This window comes from Ostrea edulis, chromosome 8 (assembly GCF_947568905.1).
Source record: "Ostrea edulis chromosome 8, xbOstEdul1.1, whole genome shotgun sequence".
Taxonomy (NCBI): Eukaryota; Metazoa; Mollusca; class Bivalvia; order Ostreida; family Ostreidae; genus Ostrea; species Ostrea edulis.
The window spans coordinates 9,362,052-9,372,017 of record NC_079171.1 but is presented as its reverse complement, the minus strand read 5'-3'; the positions used below and the strand labels follow the sequence as shown (position 1 = coordinate 9,372,017).

At 34.0% G+C, this 9,966-nt stretch overlaps 1 protein-coding gene across 2 annotated transcripts; it reads left to right on the top strand.

Moving 5' to 3' along the window:
- The first annotated feature begins 5,820 nt into the window (after positions 1–5,820).
- Positions 5,821–8,536, top strand: LOC125653769 (uncharacterized). 2 transcript variants are annotated; one of them, XM_056148135.1, is made up of 4 exons: positions 5,821–6,084; positions 6,169–6,263; positions 6,432–6,568; positions 6,740–8,536. In XM_056148135.1, exons 1-4 carry the CDS (start codon positions 5,871–5,873, stop codon positions 6,876–6,878), a joined length of 585 nt encoding a protein of 194 aa, XP_056004110.1. In that variant the 5' UTR covers positions 5,821–5,870; the 3' UTR covers positions 6,879–8,536. The 2 variants fall into 2 exon arrangements, 1 of the variants encoding a protein (XP_056004110.1); XR_007362067.2 differs by lacking the exon at positions 6,169–6,263 and having other exon boundaries at positions 6,028–6,084.
- Positions 8,537–9,966: the final 1,430 nt, after the last annotated feature.

Genomic DNA, 9,966 nt, shown 5'->3' with positions numbered 1-9,966 from the left:
TCGCGTAGCTAGATTATTCAGGGGAAGGGGGGGGGTCATGAACCCAAGCACCTGTGCTAAGAGCTACACAATATTATTTTTTTAGTATAATGTTATCTATTAAAAAGAATCCCCATATCTAAACTATTTTCATATCTAGGGTCAATTCATTTAATGTTTACACCAATATATGCAGTTTCTGGTCTGGTGTCTTAAATTTTCCCTGCTCAGCCATACAGATCATAACATACATATAACATGGCTGTAAGAGCGAAATATTCAAGGTTTTCGTTCCATGATTCTTACAAGAGTTCATGCCAGGAAATAAAGTTCTAAAGTTTCAGCAATCAGACTGATTCAGTGGTAAAAGTTTTTAAATATCAATAGAATTTATGTCCATATATATATTTTGTAATAAATGGTTTTAAATTAGAATTTAGATTTCATAATAATTAGAGCAAACTGAAATAAGTAGCTAATACATTGTTGGGTGTAATGTATGCATAGGAACTTTCATGTAATAGGTCAGGTCACCTTTTAAAATTCCATGGCCCAGCTCAGCATCTATGTTTTACTTCCAAATGCTCAAAAATTGTTGTTGTTTCTTTATAGATTCATTGGATATACTTGTAACAGAGCACAAGTCAGAGAATTTACAAGACCAGTTAACAACAGCAGAAAATGCCTTTCATCAACAGAGCATACTGAATCATCATCTGCAACTCCAGTTATCAATGGAAGCCCAAGATTAACCTCACCAACAGGCCACCCTTTTGACATTAACAGTATTCTAAAGCAAGAGAGAGAAAACCAGGGTTGTTTTTCTACTATATCAATTTGAGACATGCCACATTTTGTACTTTTTAAGTTTTTTTTATATAGACATCTGAGCAAATTTCTAAGTGTGTAAAACAGGAGGGACATAACAAATATGACAAAATAATCACGGTTGTTATTAACACTGATGAGGCTGAGACATAATTATGAAAGTAAGGACTTGGTATCAAGATTTTGTATTTCAACACAGTGTATCAGTGATATATTCTGTGCCTGAATTGACCTTATTTTGTGTTAGGTTGTATTTCAATATACTCCTATAGGGATGATATTAACAGCATGCCAACTGAATAACGCTCAATTCCCAACAACCATCGCTATCATTGATTGTGCAGAAAGGAAATCACAGAAACCATCTTCTTTAAAACTACAGTTACAAATTATACATTCTGACTACAGATCAGCTACAACCTTAATAATCTTAGTATGAATAAATTGTAATCTACAATGAATAAGGTTGTTCCACCCTAACCTCAGGGGTCATCTTAGTATGAATAAACTGTAATCTACAATGAATAAGGTTGTTCCACCCTAACCTCAGGGGTCATCTTAGTATGAATAAACTGTAATCTACAATGAATAAGGTTGTTCCACCCTAACCTCAGGGGTCATCTTAGTATGAATAAACTGTAATCTACAATGAATAAGGTTGTTCCACCCTAACCCCAGGGGTCATCTCAGTAAGAATAAATTGTAATCTACAATGAATAAGGATGTCCCACCCTAACCTCGGGGGTCATCTTAGTAAGAATAAACTGTAATCTACAATGAATAAGGATGTTCTTCTGAGCTACAGTGTTATCTTACTTTAAACTTCAATCTCAACGCTGTGTATCCCTCCTTGTGACAAAACAATTGAACTCAAGAGGCAGTTTGCGAACAAGCTTCTGACCCCGACTTTAACCCGCGAGTCATATTGTGAATAAACTTGTAACCCCACCTTGAACCCAAGAGGCGTGTTGTGCACAAATTTATTACTCTACGTTAAACCTGAGTGTTGTGTTGAGAGCAAACTTAAATATACTTGAAGATGTTTGTATATTGCATATATAAATTTATATGAATGGTTAATGTGAAGAAAATTCATCTTTAAAAGAAACCTTTTTTCCCTTTGCAACCCTCTTGTGACCCCACCCTGACCTCAGGAGTCATGGAAATACTATGAACAAAAATGAATGCATTCTTCATGAGGCTGTGTGGATACTATTTTAATTTTAGTCGTTGTCCATATTTTGAGTCTGAGTTCATCGATTCTACAAACTAGAATCTACACTACATGAGGATGTGGGCGTCAAGACGTATTATGTCAATGATTGATTGATTTATTGTTTCACATCCCGTTGAGAATTTTCACTCATATTGAGACGTCACCAGCTGTAGGTATGTACCTATGTTAATGTCTAAGCTTTGACACAGCCATGGCTGCAGCAGGACTCGAATTCAAGACCTCCTGGTTATGAATCGAACACACTACCACTGAACTACCCAGACCGGAAGGATATTATAAGCATTTTAAAAGATGTTTTTGAATACATTCCCAAATAAAAGTTTTAGACTCCTATACTGGCCCATGTTCATGGTAGAATGTGTCTACAAAGTTTGGGGAAATAAAATCTCCAATCAAAAGATTTAAAATTAAACCCTTTATCCTGAGGCCAAATAAAAAATGTATGGGGTCCCGGTTACCCGATCGTCCCTAGTTTGTACCCCTGACACTTAACTTTTTTTTACTATTTCCAAAATCAGTTAACGTATATTGTAGAATATAATGCAAATTTGTTTCAAGATTTTCTTTTATGAGAAGGGGTGCATAATATATACCACTATACATATAGGTTTTTGACCCGTTTTCCTGCAGGTGAAGCTTGACTGTAAGTTCATTCATAGCCAATATATAGATACTGCTAAAATACTAAGCTGTGAACACTTACTTACAGGCTATCTAACATGTCTAACATCAGACAGAAAGTGACTTAGAACTGAGGAGTGCTTACATAAACAATAGTGCAAATTTCAGGTTGTTTGAATATACTGAGCGATCACCATCCTCATTTCAAAAAAATGTTGGATAGATTACAAATCTTGGAAGAGCTTGGTACTCTGGTTGAAATACCATTTCTTATTATCATGTTCAAAAACATGATTTTGGCAAATGCACTGATTTTTTCTGTACTTTTTTATTTGAAATACGTATATATTTATACTAGTCCCCGAGAGTCTCTACAGCCCAGTAGCTAAGTACTTCGTTACTAGCTTGAACATACGGATGTATGTTTAATTGCTGTTGTAAAATTTAGAAATTCATTTCAAAATTAAGGATTATCTCCCTCACGCATAGCTCTTATCCTTAGACGAATTTGACTCCACTGTTTTTCCCTATAAAAGCTGTAAAACTTCATTGTTATTTCGGATTTCAAACCTTTCGGTTGAGCATCACTGAAGAGACATTATTTGACGAAATGCACATATGGTGCATCAACATTGGTACCGTATAAGTTTTACATAAGAATTGTCAAAACTATTGTGTTCCCTACAAGTTTGATAGATATAACACACCATATATCGTCGACTGTCCTATTTCGGTGACTGACCTTTTGTTTACGTGTGAGTGTTGTCGTTTCCGGTTGTAGATTGCGTAATCAATTTCGCCGTAGTGTTTACAAACATATAGAGCACGTCTTAAACAAAACAATAAAAAATAAACAATTAGAAGGAGAGTATGCAAAAAATCAACACGAGCACCCCCAAAAATAAGACCATTTACTTATTACTTTTTCAAGCAAACCTTCAAATCGATATAAATTATAACAAAAGTCTAGAATCCTACGCTATATTTTTTCATTCAATGACGTTTAGTTGCACATTCCTCCTGTATATACGTTTTAATAGTTACAAACTTTTTTTCAAACTTATATTAACAATGGTGACGTCGCCGTTTTAGGACCACAGTGTGACATATTTTTATTACGAAAATATATTCAATTAACATACCAATGAATTTGGAATTTTTTGATCAAAGTAAAGGAATTTATTTACTTTAAAGGTATGTGTATTGTTTATTCATTTAATCTAAGCGATTAATGAGAAAATCGCGGTTTATCACCGAAACTGGTCAGTCGATGGTATATAAATGATACAAGCAAAGAAGTGAAAGTAAAAGAAAAGTGTGTGTTCATCTAAAATGTATCATTAAAAAAAAATTAAAAAGATAAAATAAAATCCTACCTCTCTACGCTAGTAATTTTCAAGGGAGTGTAATCGGAACCACACATATTATTTCATTTGGCCTGACCACAGACACGACAAAATTTAACAACTTGAACTTTATATCAAATAACATATTGTATCCCTGTGGATCTTGAGAAGTAGATTCTTAACATCATAGATTATATCTAGATTCTTAACATCATAGATTATATCTAGATTCTTAACATCATAGATTATATCTAGATTCTTAACATCATAGATTATATCTAGATTCTTATCATCATAGATTATATCTAGATTCTTAACATCATAGATTATATCTAAAGCTTTGAACCCCCTTTTGCTTTCTCATCGTTGATCCTAAGAGACAGTCATAGTGTAAACCAGTGGCGGATCTAAGGGGTTACAATCTCTCTTTCAGTTGAACATTTTGCTTTTTAATTGTTATTTGATTAATTGATTGACCACTTTTGGGTCTTAATCCCCCCCCCCCCCCATTCTAGTGTACGAAAGGTACACATTTTAGTCACAGTTCCGCTCCCTAACAACATTGTTTAGATCCGCTACTGGCGTAAACTCACCAGACTCGAGAGACTAAATATAAAGCTACATGTATTGGCCTAGTATGGACAATAGTAATCATTTTTATGCAACTCTAGATAAAAGGGCAGATAACTCAATACCTACTAATAAAATTGCCAAAAAAAAAAAACCCCTGGTCAAATCAAAAGAGTAAGAACAGCAAAAACTGTTACCATTCCAAGTAAGAAACCCAAGTTCCCAGATACCAAGTTCCCAGATATGTGTTAACTTTTTGTTTTTAATATGGCGGCACTTGAATAAGTTAATTTATATAAGTTAATTTAAATCTTGAAATATAATTTCTATGTAAATGTATTTTCGTCTTGTGAGGGTTTTTGTAAGTAGTCTAGGTGTTGTGCGGTACAGCCTTTTCTCAACCAAGAGGCCCTACATGGGTAGGCTCGCTTCCATTTGGATTACCACAGAATCCTAATTTAGTATTTCTCATCTTACTTCAATACTTCCATTTACAATATCCATGTGCTACCATTTAGGCATGCCAAAATATATTTTGATAATGAAAAATCAAAATAATGAAAGAAAAGGATCCCGTAAAGAACCACGCCCACGTCGTAGGATCTGGAAGCATGGTTATCAATTCAAAATATAAAATAAAATATACCAGACATAATTTGATGCTTTTAAATTATTGAATTCATAAATATGGCTAACAGTTTTTTATACACAATACAATAAATAAATGAATGCATTTACTCATCAAATAATTTATTTATCCACCAATCTTCAAATAATTCCTTATTCATAGTTGTATGTACAATTACAACATTTTCCGGATCCTTTTACAAAGAAAAAAGGATAAAATAAAACAACAATAAACAGCTGATTTGTACATAGTGTGACATATTATGCGAGTTATCGTTCTTACTATGGGTTGTCTAAGTGAACAAAATAGTTCCCCTTACCCAGCTTTCAAAATACACTTTAAAACAAATTTTTATCAAACTTTTTTGTGTTTATTGGATATTTGAAACATGTTTAATCAGAAAATCATATCGGTTTTCATATGTATAGCCTATATTTTTGTAAGTTTTCCGTTGATCTTCCGTAGGCCTTCAAAATACCAGAGACATATAACAGAGGGACCGCTGACTTCTTTCGAGATTCTCGGATTTTTTCCCCCATTGCGTCAGAGTCCGAGTGTTCCGAACGAGCTCGGTGTTAAATTTTTCGCAGCGCCCTCACCGGGAGTCATGGTAAATAAACAAATATAATGGCGGATTGAAGTTTTTACTATATTTTGGGCAATGGGTGGTAAGCATTGCTGCGTGGTCGGCTGCCACAACTCAAATGAAAAGACGAAAAACAATTTAACGCGCATCAGTTATTTTTCTTTCCCCCAGGACAAAGAATGGCGATCAAAATTGATAGCAGCTGTCAATCGCAGTGATATATTTTTTAATCCGAACACTTCGCATATTTGTTCGGTGCATTTTGAGGAAAAGAATTTATTGTTTCACGGTAAGTTATTTCAATAAATTACATATACATATTTGAATTGAACAATATATTTATGCTTTTTAATGAAAACTATAAATTTTGAAGGCAAAGGTTTCAAACTAATTCCTGGGAGTTTGCCCACATTATATATGCCAAAGAAAACTATAGAAACACCCTGTCCTCCGCCCAGACATCCACCGGTATATGAGCAAAAGATTGGTTTCTCTTTCAGTTTAGACATTTGCAAATTTGAAAAATAAAGCTGATTTATTTATTCACAAGTTATGAGAAAATGATTTGTCAAAAGATGTTGAACTCTTTGAGAATTAATTAATGAATTAATTAATGATTTAAAATCCTTCATTGAGGCAACAAGATACCTGCTTCAACAGGGGGTGCCATATGTTTTGAGCAATGTCTTCTGTCAGGACCCACTTGAAGAGCACTTTGGTCGCCACAGAGGATTGGGTACTCGTCATGACAACCCAACAATTCACCAGTTCGGGTATTTTGCAATTCTTATTTTTAACTTTCTAATCTGTAATTGAGATAAAAGTAAAAATCAATGTTAAATAGTCAATTTATTTGCATAGTGCTTTTTGTTTACTAGCAGTTTCTTGTAAATATTTTAAAAAGTTATTGTTGAATTTTGACATACCTACTATTTATTTTACAGTTACCAAGAAAACCAACTTCGAATTCAGAGGAGCTTAGCCTTCAACTTTGTGCCCAAAGGAAACACTGCAGGAAGGGCAGGAGAAAAAAGACCCATTGTCATAACAAACAGTCCCTTAAAACGCTTAAAACATAACTAAAAGAAGCTTACTTAACAAAGTTGTATATATATCCAATTCTGTATTTGAAAATCAATGTTAATTATGTCTCCCCTCTTCTGGGGGAAGACATTGTTTTTGTACTTTCTGTCCGTCTGTCTGAAAATCTTGAAAATGCTTCTCCTCCTGTATGACTTGTTAGATACACTTGAAAATCTCTGCAATGCTTCATTGTCATTTGTAGATGTGCACATTGTCGGAAAATGAGGATCCAATCATTTTCGAAAAAGTTATGGTGGATCTAAGATGGGTGGAGGGTTGAAAATTCTTGTATATGTTTACATTATTTTGACCCAAGTGTTCAGTAATTTCTTCAATTTACAGTGGATCAAAGAAAACTGTTTTATAGCTCATTATTTTTATTTAATGCACGACATTGGTCACATCAATGTTGAATGCAGTACATTAAAGGGGGTGGGTAGGTGTAGTTTGGAGCACTTTTAAATTGGGGAAGAAAAACAAATCATAATATCTGGTCAACATATACATGTAGTGCTTTTGCTTGTTAGCAGTTTTTGTATATTAGTAGTTGTTACTGTTGAACTTTGAAACATTTGCTGTTTTGTTTTGTTTTCTGTTTTATAGTTACCAAGAAAACCAACTTCAGTTCAGAGGAGCTTAGCCTTCAACTTTGTGCCCAAAGAAAATACTGCAAAAAGGACGGGAGAAAAAAAGACTCATTGTTATAACAAACAGTCCATGAAAACTTAGCTGTAATAAACACACTGACAAAATTGCATGATTATTTTTTAATTTGAAAATCAGTCAATACATTTGCGTAGAGCTTTTTGCTTGCTAGCAGATTTTGTTCTTAAGTAGTAAATTTCCATGAGTTGTCTGCACCTAGCATGACATCTTACTCTGTGAAATATTGATAGCATTGTGAAAAATAATTTCTCTTGCATTACCACATCTGATTCTGAATGATAAGTGCAATCATAGAACATGGACATAGCGTCATTTTCTCGACAAATTGTATTGGTGAACTGTTGAAGTGTTGGAACTGACACTGCTGTGCATGAATTTCTAAACACAAGTTCTAAAACTACAAAGAAATTTATCGCTTCAGAAGAGGGCTGGGTTAGACCACCTCTGGATTTTATGGAAATTAATTTAGTGTTTCCGTCTGTGTCAATGAGTTTGCTCATATATTTTTTGACATCAAAAGAAGAGGACAATTTTTGTTTGCATCGAAACAATACGAAGCCTGCAATGTATGCAATAATATCTCTCTCCCCAATTCTCAGGACATTTTTTGTGTCTAATTTTACAGAAGAATTCGAAGATAGTGTATTCTCTCTAATAATTTCTTCAGCTGTTCTAATCGATATGAAAGCTGACAATTGTTGCTTGTTTACAACTTTTTGAAGTTTCTGCACAACATCTGCCTGTATGAGATGGAAATTATGCCAGGCCTTTTCCTTGGCTGCACTAGAGAATACTTCTGCCTTCATGATGGTGTCTAACTGCTGAAGAGCTGGAACCAAGTCAGCAGCTGTAAAGGACAGTTGTTATGTTAATTTCATACAATAACAACAAAGTTTTAACATATGAGTTATTAACTGTTTGACATTTCCATGAATTATTTGTAAAATATTTACATCCATATTGTATATAAATCATATAAGTATAACAAGAAAGATTTTAGTGTTTTTAATTATTTCAACTTGTAAAAAGGATACAGACTTGTCATTTCCTGAATGTTATTATTCACATTCCCTTGGACCAGACTATGTAGATCATTCAAATTTGTAACCATTCCTCATCATGAAGTATAAAAATTGCAGTCAGTGATCAAAGGACAAAATTGACAATTTAAATATGAAGTCAATTTGTGTACTTTTCTCAGCTACCACATATAAAGAACAAAAACAAAGTTAAGATGAAACCTGGAAGAAGAAAATAAAAACACCAAATAATAACACAACAGAAATCTCGCAATATCAACAAATAGACACAATAAATGCAAATTACCACTTATAGATTCAAGAGGTCGTTTAACTTCGGCGGGCAAAATCATGTCATTTTTAATCTGGATAATGACCTTGTTGATCAAGTCTTCTGATAAACATGTAATTTTTATTTTCTCTGGAGCTGTTGGCATGTCAAGTTCCTCAAAAGTATCATCTCCTATATCCTGAGCCAATGAAAATAATGTAAAAAGAACAATTTAATACAAATTAACGCCGGTAGGCTTCTGAAGTTTTGCATACCCCCCCCCCCCCACACACCCACCCACACACACACGGAGTGACATGATATTGCGTCTTGTATTCATAGATATATCGTTCTGTATATGTGCATGGTTAAAATATAGACTGGCTACTTAGACATACTGTGTAATTATGATTACGATACCAGGGATGCCTTGTATTACCTATAGCCCGGTATACCGGTAATTAACTTTTCAACTGGGCCAGGCCTACTTAGGTACCATCTCAAAATACTTTCTATTGGCATATCATGGTATGGTTGATCGTTGCAATTTCTATTATTCTTTTGCTTCTGTGAAATTGAAATATACAGGTTATGATAATGATTTTAGTTATGTTTTTACCTTGAAAACATCAACCAGATTTTCGTCACTACAAACCATTTCTGTAACAGGAAGTTTCGCTTATGACTCCCGATGAGGGCGCTGTGAAAACAGGAAGATAATTTGGGGCGAAAGGAAGTCAGCGGTCCCTCTGTTATATGTCTATGAAAATACCTAGGTCTTCACATTAGGCAGGCCAGCAAGTGTCTTCTGCTTCCTAAAGAAAGACAACTCTTGTAAACTTTTAGTGGTATGATATGAACACGGAATAATTTTTTTTTTAATTTTCATTTTTTGATAACATTGAGAAAAAAGAAACATTGGTGCAAGCATCAAATTTATGAGCCGGAAATTATTTTGGAAGAGTAAGAACTTTGAAATATTTTCAGGAAAGGTGTTCCAAAAAGCCTTTTTTTAATTTCAACACGAAGGCTGGCAAAATTATTTTCTTTAATCAATGAAAAATACTGTGACTGCAAATTAATTTAAGTCACTGACTTAATGGATGTGTCCATTGTATGATATTTCGCAGGC

Coding starts and splice junctions, on each gene's coding strand:
- LOC125653769 (XM_056148135.1), top strand. CDS start 5,871: ATGGGTGGTAAGCATTGCTGCGTGGTCGGCTGCCACAACTCAAATGAA. Junction 6,264..6,431: donor CTCCGCCCAGACATCCACCG/GTATATGAGCAA, acceptor TCCTTCATTGAG/GCAACAAGATACCTGCTTCA. Junction 6,569..6,739: donor CCAACAATTCACCAGTTCGG/GTATTTTGCAAT, acceptor TTTATTTTACAG/TTACCAAGAAAACCAACTTC.